Below are 14,264 nucleotides of genomic sequence, written 5' to 3'. Positions count from 1 at the left end.
GTAATGAACTCCTTTTATCATTTTCTATACCACGTAGTTACAATAAAAACTGTAATTTAATGAAACACCTTAATCAAATATGAAATCTACATAATAAATCCCTCCCTCAATTTTCAAAAAATATTTATACACTTTTTACATATTTTGATTATTTTTAATACTAAGTAATAATGTTTAATATTAAATATATTTTTTATATAAATTTAAACAATACATTCATTCAATAGTTAAATCTAATATTTCCTAACGAAGAAGTGTCGCTCCTATAACCTTACATATTATATATATCTTTCAAATTTGACAATCTACCAGCTGATGGAGCTTAAACAAATGTTACTCAATATATTAGAGTGACAAAATTATGGCCCATAATGGTGGTACGAGTCTCCCAACCGAAGATGCGTCTTCTAGCAAGCCGAATTATTCCAAGGTGATAATTGTGGGCGCTGGTATGGCGGGTTTGAGCGCTGGATTTCATTTAACTAAAAATAATTTTACGGATTTTAAAATTCTGGAAGCTCGAGGTCGCATAGGCGGGCGTATCATACAGATTCCTATCGGACAGGAGCGTGTTGAATTAGGAGCGAATTGGATTCATGGTGTTTTAGGGAATCCTGTTTATGAATTGGCAATGCAGTATGGCTTAGTTGATATTATGGCACCTCCAAAACCACACAAGGTTATTTACATTATTGTTTTGTTTCCTTATTCACGTAATAAAATTGCAGGTTGTAGCTGCTACAGAACAGGGTAAACAAGTTCCCTTTAACATTCTTCAAGAGATATATGAAGCATATTTATGTTTCTTAAAAAGATGTGAAGAATATTTCATATCACAGTATGAACCTCCTGATGGCATTGAAAGTGTTGGAGAACATATAAAATTAGAAGTAAATTTATATCTAGACAAAGTAAAGGTGGCTTTTTAAGTTAATATATTAATATTATCATTATACAAGGAAATACTTTTAGGACCGGACAGAAAGGCATTTAAAAGAGTTGTTATTTGACTGTTTGTTGAAAAGGGAAACTTGCATTTCTGGTTGTGACAGTATGAATGAAATAGATCTGCTTGAAGTGGGTAGCTATACTGAACTTCAAGGCGGTAACATAATACTTCCAAAAGGTTATAGTTCTATACTAGATCCGCTAGAGAAAGTCATACCAAAAGAAAATCTATTCAGAAGACATCCAGTGAAATTAATTAAGTGGAATTGTTATAAGAAACACCAGGTGGGATATTTTCTTTGTTCTCTACCGTAACTAAATATTATTAAACATCTTTTAGAAACAACAAAATAATGACACAACTAATGATTCTGACTCAGATGATTCAGATAGAACTATTATTGAAGATTCAAACAGTAATCCCAGTTGTAGTAGGGCATCCTCTGAAGAGAAAACTGTTCCTAGTAATTACAATGTTGAAGTTGTATGTGAAAATAATGAGAGATTTTATTGTGACCATGTGATATGTACTATACCTTTAGGAGTATTAAAAAGCAAAGTTAATAGTTTATTTAAGCCACCCTTACCAGACTACAAAATTGAGGCAGTTGATAAGTTGTTGTTTGGAACTGTTGATAAAATCATATTAGAATATGAGAGACCGTTCTTACATCCTAATATCACAGAAGTATTACTATTATGGGAAGAAGATTCAGCTGAAGATATAAGCAAGAACTGGTTTAGGAAAATATATTCCTTTAGTAAAATTACAGAAACTCACATTTTAGGATGGATATCAGGCAGGGAGGCTGAATACATGGAAACTCTTGATAACAATTTAATTATTGAGACTTGTACAATGATTTTAAGAAAATTTTTAAATGACCCTTTTATACCAAAACCCAAATCATGTGTTTGGTAAGCGTTTTTAGGTATTAACATATTTTATATTTGCTAATTTATCTTAATTTGTAGCACAAGTTGGCATAAGCAGGAATTTACCAGAGGTTCATACACAGCTGTAGCTGTGGGAGCATCACAAATAGATATTGAATGTCTTGCCCAACCTCTATATTTAGATGAACATGAAACAAAGGTATTGATATAAATATAAATTGATTTTAATTTCAATTAACTTTTTTAGCCTGTACTATTATTTGCTGGTGAACATACCCATAGCAATTTTTATTCAACGGTTCATGGAGCTTACCTAACGGGCAGAACAGCAGCACAAACAATTATTACTAGTGACACTCCACAAGAAATTATCGTGGATTGTGAAGATGAAACTGATTTAAGTACATGGATTCAAGGAATCACTTTAGAGTGAATCATTCGAATACTTGAATCAAGAACAATGTCTGTATCAATATAATTTAGCATAGTACTAAGGATCAAAATATTTTGATTTTCTAAGTATTTAAATTAAATTGAGGACACCAATGTTTTTCTAGAGTTATACTATAAAACATATGCCAACAAATTTTGTATATGTTATCTTATACTAAATATTTACTTTCTTTCTTCTGAAAGCAAGATGTTTAGTTGTATATTAGTGCTATTTTGCACTGGACATTGTTATTTGTTGTTTCTAGAAAGTACACAAACCATTAACTTTAAAGCAAAGCCAAAGTGAGTCTAGAGCAAAAGACATTAGTTGCATTTTTATTTTCTACTTTATCGTGTGAAATGTTTTATTATTAGTTTTCTACTAGTCCTTCTAGTATTTTGTTGTTTTTTGTGTACTTTTACTATTTATACATTACCATTTATTTCAGTATCGATAGTTTTTATAATGCTTGAAGCTAGTCAATTTTTAAAATGTTTTAATAAATAATTTAAAATAAAAGTATTTGTTTTTTTTAGTCTATGTTCATAATTAATCATTTTCTTTTAACAGGATTGTGAGATATTTGTTTTCATATTGGTTTAATTTAAAAAAACAATATTTTGCAACTAACATTTTAATACATTCCAGGTACTCTATATAAAAATTCACCATCACTATCATAATAACAATCATTTAATTTGTAAGTATGCCCTCTTTTATAATATTTTTCTGGTATGGTAATTTTTTCTGGATATATTAAATGAGACATATCTCTAGCAGTTTTCTTTACAAAACCAACTTTATTATGGTTAGTTTGATGTTTTCTTTCTGCTATGGCTGAGATTTCTTCAGGTTGTATTTCAATTTGGTTAGAACCTTCAATGGATGATAGTTTTGCATTCTTCAATATCAATTCATCCTGTGGTGAAATCTCATATCCCTTGGCAGCAGCAGAAGTTATGTTATTTTGTAACTGTTTAAAAGTAATTAATCCTTTTGAACGTCTATTGAATTTATTGCTTGTTTCCGTTAATTGAAAATGATCAACTTGGTTATTACTTTCTGATTCAATTTGTTCTTGACTATTTTCATGTTTCTGGTTCATGTTTTTCAGTCTTTCATAACTTGCTATTATTTCAAAAAAATCACCACTTTTCTCCTCTTTTCTATAATTATCAACTATTTGCATTGTACTTTCATTTGCCTCAAAGGGTTTTAAATTCAATGTTCTGTCAGAAAATTTTTTCAAGTGCACTTTTAGTTCATCTGGAATATTGTTTAGCTTGCCTTGTTTGAAATTATACCAATTTTGGATGACTGTTTTATCATGATTTTCAATTTTTTGTTTATTCTTTTTTGTCCATTTACCTTTAACAATTTTCTGAAAATAATCAAAACCAAAACTGATGTAACTACAAATAATATTAAAACAATATTAACAGACCTCTATAATTTCAGGTAATGCGGGAAATCCATCTGACAATTTGTCAATGCTCCATTCTTCTGGATCACTATTGTGTAAATATCTAATTTGTTCTTTGTCATGCCACGTTAAAAAATTAGGAAACTTCTCTTTAAAATATTTTTGCTTCACTATTAGATATTTCTCTTTTTCATGCCATTGCTTCATTTGCTCTACATGTTCTTTATGTGATAGATGAACATTCATAAAATCTGATTCTAACTCATTAAAATCTATATCTTCAGGACATTCATTTAATACTTTCGCTTGTTTAGATATTCCAGGATCTTTTTTAGATGGTTTTATATACTTTCGTGAAGGAGAATGCCTGCCATAAAAACGTCTTAAAACGAACATGATCTAATAACGTAAAATCTAGAGTTCAAATAAAAATAACTTGAATAATCTGTGAGGTTATGATGATATTAAAATTAAATGGGGTTATGATTTAAAATACGTAAATTTTGAGTTGCATAATTAAAGGAGATTAGTCCTACGTTATTGACAATGACAAGTAAATAAAAACAGTGTGATGACCTAATTTACAAAATCTATTCATTTTTTCAATTAAATAATGCTGATAATTGTGTTACCAACGTGGAAAATTTGCGGCATTATTGGACCATATAGTAGCAACTTTAAGTGATAGGCGAACATGACTTTTTTTCTAATTAAAACTAGTAATAACATGATATGATCTTTGACCACATGGAACAATAGTTGTATTGAGATTCATTCATTATGGAAGAAAAATCTGTAAGTGGCATCGAAAAAAAGATAAGGTTTCGGCAGCCTACTAAGGTGTTATTTAAACAGGACAGTAAAATTGAGGATTTAATTACTAATGAATATAAAGAAAAATGTGAAATGGATCATGTTAAATTGGGTAGGTAATATGTGTTAAATATGAGTGATATGTTTTTGCGAATTTTATTTTTCTATTATTATTATTGTTTTAGGCAAACTTCCATCACTCTTCTCATTTCTGCAAGCAGAGGTTACAAGAGAGTATCTTCTTGAAAATGATGAGCAACATTTTAGTGCAAGAAGGGAGAAAGTTTACTCTTTTATGAGAATACCAAAAGAAGTTGAGAAGTTCATGCAATATGGTATCATGCAGTGCACAGACAGTTTTTTGTTTTTGTATACTTTTTTGCCTGTCAGAGTAATTTTAGCCTTATGGGCTCTTATAACAAGGCCCTTTTCAAAATGTTTTGGGTAAATAATACACAATACATTTTTAATTATTCAAAAAAATTCTAATAGAATAATAAATGTTTTAATAATACATACTTTAATAAATGCTTTTTTTAGTGTGAACAATCCAAACAAAAGAATTTTGACAACAGCTGAAATATGTGATTTACTAAAGGCAATTATTCTAGCCTTTTGTACAATAGTATTATTATTTGTTGATACAAAAATGGTGTATCACATGATAAAAAGTCAATCAGCAATCAAATTGTATATATTTTATAATATGTTAGAGATTAGTGATAAGTTGTTTAGTTCTTTTGGACAAGATACTATTGATGCACTGTTTTGGACTGCAACAGAACCTAGAGGGAGGAAAAGGGAACATCTAGGAGTAATATCACATTTGCTTTTTGTTTTGGTATATGTCAGTATCCTTTTCTCAACATTAGTTGTGTTTTAATGAGAAAAAAATCTGTTTTTATCTGAATCATCTGAATTTTTATTAAATAATGCCCAATATTTTTTTCTTAATCAATTGTTTCTAGTAATGCACAGTATATTGGTACTTTTTCAAGCAACTACTCTAAATGTAGCTGTCAATTCAAATAACAAGGCCCTATTAACTATCATGATGTCAAATAACGTAAGTATTAATGCAATGTTCATGAAAAATTCCTTTGTATTAAAAGATTTTAAAAACTTTTAAGTAAAAGTCCTACATATATATGATTTACATAATTTTTACAATTTCTGTTTCTTAAAATAGCTGTTGATTAATATTAACTAACTCCTTATTTATTTTACAAATAATTTATCAAATAAATAGATCAGACAATTCAAAATGTATTTTTCAAGTAACTTACATGTGAATATAATGTTTATTTCCTTATAGTTTGTTGAGTTGAAAGGTGCCGTCTTTAAAAAATTCGATAAAACCAATCTTTTCCAAGTATCTTGTAGTGATGTAAGAGAACGCTTCCATCTGGTAGGCTTACTATTCATAGTCATAGTTCAGATTCTTATGGAATATAATTGGAAAGTTGATGTTCTGGGGTCACTGTTAATCGATTGTGTGGCTGTCCTTTTGGCTGAAATTTTTATTGATTGGATTAAACATGCCTTTATTACAAGGTTTGTTATATAATTTCGTCATCAGCAGGATTTTATTATTTCTTTTTTCGTAGATTCAACGAACTCCAGTTGGACGTTTATAAGGACTACAGGACAAGTTTGGCTTATGATCTAGCTCAAAGTAGACAGAAACATGCATTTTCTGATCACTCTGATCTGGTAGCTAGGAGGATGGGATTCATACCACTTCCGCTTGGAGTTATTATGTTACGCCTATTGTTCACATCCGTCAGTATTGAAAATGTGCCTGCTGTTATTATACTTTTAATTGCATATCTTTGTGTCTGGTCATGCAAGATATTGAATAGCATTTTGATCTTAGGCCAGGCTTGTACCTTTATTTCACAGCATAAATTGGAGAAACAACTCCAAAACAGTCCCCTTAATTGTTCTGATGCAAAGGACAAACTGAAAGATATAGCTACTAGTCCTCAGCATCCAATTTTTGAACAACCTAAAAAAAGTTGTGTTAAAAATGGAATTCCTACAATAGGTAAGAGTTTGTGTAAATAAAAGAGCAGTAGGTTGTTAGGAAAGTTATATAACAGGTGGGGCAAAAGTCCCGCTATCATTTTGATTCCGCGCCATTATTTTGGCGTCTACACAACAGTATGGTTAAAGCGAAACTGAGCTAAACGTCCCGTAATCAAGCTGGCGCGCAATCAAAATGGTAACGAGACTTTTGCCCCATCCTCATAATTAGAATTATTTTACACAAGAGAGTAATGTTTTTCACCAAAATAACACCCATACTTCAAAGCTATTGTCCACAGGGCAAAATTTATTTAGGAACTTGGTAGTTTAATTCACAGCATAATTACATTTTCAGATATCAAGGAAACTGAATTGGTTGTGGATTCTCCACCAAGCGATTTAGGTGCATCAGCCATCTTTGCCAATAGCACTGTTGATCTAAAGAACGCTAGTCTTAATGAAGAACTGTTAAAAGTGAATGGTGATGATATCAGAATAGAGCAAACTGAAGAAATCGTTACAAGAAGCGTACCTGACATCAAAAAAGAATTGAGTGAACACGATGATATAATGGTTAAGACTGATGCAGATAATCTAAAGAAGAGTGAGAGTGAACCAAACTTAACCAATATGGTTGAAGCACAAGGCAAAGACTTGTAGAGAGATTTTGTAAATATTTAAATGTTTAATTTTCTCTTTATTCATTGTAGATCATGAATTAACAGAACTTTCAAAAAACGCCCAGCCCTAAATCAGGGAAAGTGATCGCATTCATGTGTCGTGTAAGCGTAAAAGAGACATTATTTTTTATACTAGTTCTGATTTTACTAACTACGACAATGTATTATTTGAAACTTTGATATTGCAATTTTGAACATTGGGACTGTTAAATTCTTGCTGATTGAATGGCTAATTCAAAAACTTTTGTTTGCTCCTTCTCGGTATTATGAAATCATTGGCTGTTTTTGATGTGTTAAAGCTCTATTTTTTACCCCAGGGTGTACTTAATTTTATTTGTCTGCTTTGAATAAAGTTGTTTTTGATTTTTGGCGTTGGTTTTCTTCTCTGTATTTACCACTTTTTTTCTATTCTAATTATAACCATAGAGATTTACCTTAATAGGAAATTTTGGAGAAATGTTTCGTGACGTCCAACATGTAGATGTCGCTACTTTTAAATTATTTTAGCTTTAATCGCTATGCTATAAGCCGTGACGAAATCTGATTGGCTCAGTTCGTTTCTACGTTTGTTATTTACTTATTTTGAACGCCATTTTCAGTATGGCTTACATATGGAATAGTGCGTTTAGAGATTAAATTATTAGTTCATTAGTATATATAAGCCGGTAGTACAAAAAGTAAAGTGAATTATGGATCTAGGAAGTGCTGTGTATCCGGATGCATAGATAGTAAAAAAATCAGAATCGTTTTCGTTCGAAGAACTATTTGGATATCATAAAACAATGGTTGATAATGTTAAAAATCTCAAACCGAATGAATTAAGTATCAAAGAATTATGATAGTTACATCATGTTTTGTTGTTGTAAGTAGGGGTAAGTTTATTCATATATATTCAAACATCAAATATCGATTTTTTTAATTTTAGAAATTAATCCCCTTCCGAAAGAAGCTATGCAAACGGATATATAATTTTCTTCTTGGATCAATAGTTGCAGCTCCAATAAAATAAATAGTAGCTCCTGAATGCAAATCTATTAACAGTAGGTCAACCGATATTTTATATACGAAGAATATTGCTGCAAAATTTATTGCTCAAGTAAGAACAAATTTGTTAAAGTGACATCAATTTAATAACTACCTTGAGGGGTTCATTTCATTAAAGAAAAAAAGTTTAATTATCCACATAAATATATTGGCTTAAGTTTATTTAACCAAGATAGTTTTTTTTTTGGATCCAGCTAATGTATTCAGGAATACACATCCTCAGCTAGTATGTTTTAGAAGTCATTTGAATCGTTTAACATAAGTTAATTTTTTTCATCTCATTGGCTTTTAGGAAACTGTGAAGAGGAAGAACATGAGGGCTCTTTAAATAATTATAATAGCGGGGGATGGCTCTATAACTTCAATTCCAGATGTTCCTATATGAATAGACGAGCCAATGTATGCCCCAGAATATTGTTTCATTATACTGTCAGTAGGGCTCTTTTAACCCCTTCTTTTAATTAATTCTTAATTTTTAAACTCTTATTTTATCCCGCGATATTGCCACGTCGATAATATAACATATTTCTATGAAATATCTTTAAAAAATATAAATTCAAAATCTTTTATTTTAATTGTACACTACAAATTGATTTTCTATATAGAATTCTATATAGAAATAATAAGGTGTGCTATATACTTTTGATAAAACCCATAATAGATATCTAATAGATTAAATTGATGGCACTAAACAAATATGAAAAAGGAAAAAGACACAAGAGATAATTTTGATTTGCAATGCACCAAAGTTTTTTGCTTATGGTTTTATATATATATATATATATATATATATATATTTATTAAATAAAATTCAATTAAATATAAATATATGTAAAAATAAATAAATATAAATATAATCGATAACAATAAATATATCTATAAGACATTATATATATATATATATATATATATATATATATATATATATATATATATATATATATATATATATATATATATATATATATATTTATATATTTATTTATTTATTAAATAAAATTCAATTAATATAAATTTATTTTAGAAAAGAAATGTTTTTTACTTAAATTTCATTGGTCAATTAAACATAACCTCAAGGCTGTCACGTGCCAAACATTACTATTGAGCCAATCAAATGTCTTCACTAAATATTTTTCTTACAGGTGCCTATAATGGAAATTTAAATTAACCAATCAAATTACTTGAATGGCCAATTATGCGACCTCTGGATGTTGGGCAAAGCAAAACTTTGCGCCAGAGTCCCCTATTGAGTTGCATCTCTATTACTCTATGATTATAATATTATACTAGATTGATTGACTTGAGAAAGCATATTCAGTTTTGTGTTTGGTATTTATAAAAACAGAAATGAATATGACGGAGATGGCTCCAACAAGTATATTGGAGCCGGTATATAATGGTACTAATTGAGCTACAGTTATATTTTCAGTTTTTCTCAAGAATACATGTGTTTTAAAAATAAGTAATTTTGATTAATACATTAACCATACCAACCAATAATACCATTTTTTCTATTTTTATCATTAATATTTGCATACAGATGTATATGGGTTACAAGGTCTATATGAATATATATTATTGCAGTGAAAAGTTTTTTGTTTTGTGGTGAAAAATTACCTAATTTTATATTTGAAAATTTGGGTTTCCCTTAATTTAAATAATAATATTACGTGGTATGTAGTATGTTGGGATGGTAATAATAATTATGAAGGTAAATTATATATTAAGTAGGCAGTAGTGGATAGAGAATTTTGGTTTTGGGAAAGCCTGACGTCGCTAAGAGTAGATTTTTGTAAGATAAATACTAAATAAAAAACGGTTTGTTGCGGGATTCACTATTTTTTGGCCGAACCGAAGGCGCTTAGCCCCTGGAATCGTCAATGATTACGTGTGTATGTGGTATGAAACTCCTCCAAGCTTTTTTTATTATAAATACAAATAATAATATTTATTTTATATGTAGATCCCTGGCCTACCATAGTAAAATACATTTTTTTGGAAAAATTACTTTTTTTATTCAACATAATTCCCTTCGAAGGTGATACACTGAATATAGCGACCTTATAACTTTTCGATACCATTTTGTAGTACGAGTTGTTCTTTATTTCAAAAAGGCCTCAGTTTCGTCGATCACCTTTTCATTCGACGAAAATTTGTACCCAGCGAGCATTCCTTTGAGATCTGAGAACAGGAAATAGTCGCTGCAGGCCAGATCTAGAGAATATGGTGGATGATGAAGCAGTTCGAAGCCCAATTCATGGATTTTTCAAATGCAGCCGTTTTTTGGCCATTTCGTCCAAACGATCCAATAAAGCTATGTAATAGTCGCTGTTGATGGTCTTTCCTTTTTTAAGGTAGTCAATGAAAATGATTCCATGCGCATCCCAAAATACAGACGCCATAACCTTGCCAGCCGACATTTTTTTCATCGATTGTCATATATCGACGCAAAAACTCGGTTTTATTACGCTTAATCATCTTCAAACACTGCTCCGAATCATCAACTCGTCGTTTTTGGTCAAAAGTAAGCTCACGCGGCACCCACTTTGCATAGAGCTTTCTCATACCCAAGTATTCATGAATGATATGATGTACACGTTCAGTTGATATCTTTAGAGTGTCTGCTGCTCCATTAAGTTTTAATATACTGTCAATCAAAATAATTTTGAGGGTTTTTTAAATGCTTTCGTCGGTAACAACCTCTTTTGGGTGCCCACTGCGTTCACCGTCTTCGGTGCTCATTTCACAATCCTTGATGATTGATTTTTTCTGGGACAATGTCTGGAAACTCGGCATCAAGCCAAGTTTTTGCTTCAACTGTATTTTTTCCCTTTTCCTTTTTATCTATTTATTTACAATAACAAAAGTTGCTTCACTCAAAATGCTATAATTCACAAACTAATAATCCAATATCTGTCACATTTATATACGGATCCTTTGAGGGTTAGGGCTAACTAAAAAACATATGGATTTAATTCTAGTAGCGCCATCTATGTGTCAGTCCGGGAAATTTTCAATTGACCTGTTATTTTATAGTAGCCTAAATTTCAATATATTAGTGCTTTACTTGACTTTTTAATATTCGCATGTGTAACTGTTTGAAAATCACTTGAAAAAGATGGATGGATATCTGATTTCTAGCTACATAATAAACCGAATACATTTATATATTTAGGGTTCATTCCGCAAATGTGTTTGATTTTGTTACGACGAAACTGATTGAAATAATGCCATCAATGAAACAATGAGGCTTAGACGGAAACTAATGATGTTTTCTCGCATGAAAGCTAAATTATCCATCATCTCATTACTGCCTCATCTAAATACCACCAAGTAATCCATTATAGCCTCTGACTCCCACGTATCCCATAGCGATGCCGTTCGCCTGTGACGTAAGCACGTCGTTTTTCTGACGCACGCCGTCCGAGCTGACGTCACGGGCGACGCGCAACGTCGTTGCCATTGGTTACGACGTATAGCGCCACGCCGGAGTGGAACTCCATAGCGAATCTGTTCGCCCTTGAATTGTGGGGTGGTTTTTCAAAGCTAATTGTACATCGTACGTACTGTCTCAGATTAAAGAGTCATGTTGTTGCTGGATATTCCGGAGTTTTAAGAACATTTCCCGATATTTTTTTACATTCATTATTTTTGAGATATATTTTACATAGTGATATTATGATCGTTTATAATAAAAATATGAGATAGTAGAATAAGAATAAAATAAATAGAATATAGTAAACATATTTTCCTACTGGGAGCCTCGACGTTATGGAGTTCCGATCCCGTTATCAGCAGCTTTTTGGTCGGTCGGGATTTTTAGAATGAAAAATTACGTTTCGTGGCTGGGGTCTCCAGGGAGGAACATTGCCATCGGGTCTTTTTGTTTGTTTTGATACAAATGGTATTGATGCTGGATGATGAATGACGATAAAGATGTATAATATACCATAGCTTTTTATTCTTTTCTCAGTTAGAACGATAAAAGTCAATGAATGATAGAGTAGAGCTTGTATAGTTCAATAAATTTAATTTGACACTTTCTTAGTTGGAGATCTGTCAAGGTATTATTACTCTGTGTTATTACAGATGTTGTTAACACAAGGAACAGACAAACTTAGAATGCGATCTTCCCTGTATAAAGTTGTAACCAAATTTTGTTCGCCTTAGCCACCTGAGGGCCACTAATAGCTTATTTTCTAATTGAATATCATTATTGCTTTATATATTATAAATTAAAAAACTATAAATTAATAGTTATTTGTCAAAGATATACTTAAAAGTAAAATATTTGAATTTACTGGATATAGTAAATACCTGTTACAAATTTCATTACGAAAATAATAATTGGACATTGTTTATGTTATATGTGTGTAATTAACCGTAGTTTTTAGATGTACTATAATGTTAAATTATATTTGATAACATTTTTGTTCAATTATTTCATTGAGATTAGAATTTTGTTGCATGTCAAAGCCTAACTGAACTAAAACTAACAGTTGATGCGACAACATTGCAACGTTTTGACGTTACAAATTTAAATGACGTATTTATAAAATAACTTTGAACAGATTTTTTTTTTTGAAGATTCTAATGTCACCTGTAAGGGAATTTGTTATTATGACGTTACTTTGTAGCGCTTAAGGTTTCCAGAAAGTTCAAATAAAATTAATTATTTTCCAAAGTATTTTGCTCTAGCGCAGAAAGGGTTTCTAAAGGTAAATAATTTGAATTGAACTTAAAATATTCATATTAAAATAAAATTAAAATATTCACATTTACCTTAACCCATCGTAAATGAAAATATGGATACAAGTTTGAGAATTCTAAAAACATGAGAATTCTAAAAATGAATTAGAATAAAAATATAATATTTTTTCAAAGGAAGTAAATATTTTTGAAACTGATTGAATCAACTGACTTTGAAACTGAGACTGTCACATACACAAGTAATATTGCAAAACAATAACCATATACAATTAGAAAATAAGTGAACAGTTTCCAGTTTAGATATCGCTTTTTGATGTTTTGATTTTGAAGACTTATACATATGTTAAGTAACATTTAAATAAAATTTTATTTCTAATATATGTAATATAATGTAATATAAAATGTAATATAAAAAATATTGCTATTCCTATTTTTTACTACTTTCTATATTAAATAAAACTTTGGGCGCTCTCAGGTGGCTTGGACGAACAAAACTTGGTTACAACTTTATACATAGGAGATCGTATTCTAAGTCTGCTTATTCCGTGGTTTAATTTCTTATACGGTTTTAATGATTAAATGATTGTTCATTAGTATAATATTCGGTAGTACAATATAAAATGCATCCTCGATATGAGAAGTATTGTGTATCCTGATGTACAAATAGAAAAAGAAAAGAAACAGGTTTCCTTCGAAGAAGGATGTCTTTAATAAATTAATAAAAAATGGGCTGATAATATTAGGAATCCCCAACTGATTGGAATAAGTATGAAAGAAATATATGATCGTTACCGATTGATTTGTTGCTGTAACAGGTCAATTGAAAAGTCCCCGGCCTACTATAGTAAAACACTTTCTTATTCAACATAATTCCCTTCAAGGGTGATACACTGATTATAGTGACTCTCAAACTTTTCGATACCATTTTTGTAGTACGATTTGTCCGTTGCTTCAAAATAGGCCTCAGTTTCGGCGATCACCTCTTGATTCAATGAAAATTTCTTCCCAGCGAGCATTCTTTTGAGATCTGAGAACAGGAAATAGTCGCTGTGGGCCAGATCTGGAACATACGGTGGATAAGGAAGCAACTCGAAGCCCAGCTCATGGATTTTTGACACGGTGTATTGTCTTAGTGAAGCAGCACTTTATTTTTCTTCAAATGCCGTTTTTCGGCGATTTCTTATTTCAAACGGTCCTATAATGCTATGCAATAGTCGCTGTTGATGGTCCTTCCTTTTTCAAGATAGTGAATGGAAATTATTTCATGTGCACCCCAAAATACAGACAT

General features: G+C 30.6%; 3 protein-coding genes across 5 annotated transcripts; 2 read left to right on the top strand and 1 right to left on the bottom strand.

Moving 5' to 3' along the window:
• The first annotated feature begins 287 nt into the window (after nucleotides 1-287).
• On the top strand, nucleotides 288-2,797 carry LOC143195012 (peroxisomal N(1)-acetyl-spermine/spermidine oxidase). 2 transcript variants are annotated; one of them, XM_076401845.1, is made up of 6 exons: nucleotides 288-679; nucleotides 729-911; nucleotides 973-1,233; nucleotides 1,289-1,866; nucleotides 1,924-2,044; nucleotides 2,093-2,797. In XM_076401845.1, the coding sequence occupies exons 1-6, from the start codon at nucleotides 362-364 to the stop codon at nucleotides 2,276-2,278; spliced, it is 1,647 nt and encodes a 548-aa protein (XP_076257960.1). In that variant the 5' UTR covers nucleotides 288-361; the 3' UTR covers nucleotides 2,279-2,797. The 2 variants fall into 2 exon arrangements, with proteins under 2 accessions (XP_076257960.1, XP_076257959.1); XM_076401844.1 differs by having other exon boundaries at nucleotides 729-917.
• A 99-nt stretch (nucleotides 2,798-2,896) lies between these two features.
• On the bottom strand, nucleotides 2,897-4,163 carry LOC143195013 (uncharacterized). The gene is made up of 2 exons (XM_076401846.1): nucleotides 3,723-4,163; nucleotides 2,897-3,659 (listed from the first exon to the last, which is right to left on the bottom strand). Exons 1-2 carry the CDS (start codon nucleotides 4,095-4,097, stop codon nucleotides 2,913-2,915), a joined length of 1,122 nt encoding a protein of 373 aa, XP_076257961.1. The 5' UTR covers nucleotides 4,098-4,163; the 3' UTR covers nucleotides 2,897-2,912.
• A 59-nt stretch (nucleotides 4,164-4,222) lies between these two features.
• Nucleotides 4,223-7,590, top strand: LOC143195011 (protein TAPT1 homolog). 2 transcript variants are annotated; one of them, XM_076401842.1, is made up of 9 exons: nucleotides 4,251-4,496; nucleotides 4,557-4,626; nucleotides 4,700-4,958; nucleotides 5,055-5,365; nucleotides 5,483-5,580; nucleotides 5,830-6,068; nucleotides 6,122-6,561; nucleotides 6,898-7,188; nucleotides 7,253-7,590. In XM_076401842.1, the coding sequence occupies exons 1-9, from the start codon at nucleotides 4,482-4,484 to the stop codon at nucleotides 7,291-7,293; spliced, it is 1,764 nt and encodes a 587-aa protein (XP_076257957.1). In that variant the 5' UTR covers nucleotides 4,251-4,481; the 3' UTR covers nucleotides 7,294-7,590. The 2 variants fall into 2 exon arrangements, with proteins under 2 accessions (XP_076257956.1, XP_076257957.1); XM_076401841.1 differs by having other exon boundaries at nucleotides 4,223-4,626.
• Nucleotides 7,591-14,264: the final 6,674 nt, after the last annotated feature.

This window comes from Rhynchophorus ferrugineus, unplaced genomic scaffold, assembly GCF_030347505.1.
Source record: "Rhynchophorus ferrugineus isolate W39M unplaced genomic scaffold, kcgeb_rfMv2 rfM4, whole genome shotgun sequence".
Lineage (NCBI taxonomy): Eukaryota > Metazoa > Arthropoda > Insecta > Coleoptera > Curculionidae > Rhynchophorus > Rhynchophorus ferrugineus.
This window is presented reverse-complemented; position numbering and strand designations above follow the sequence as displayed.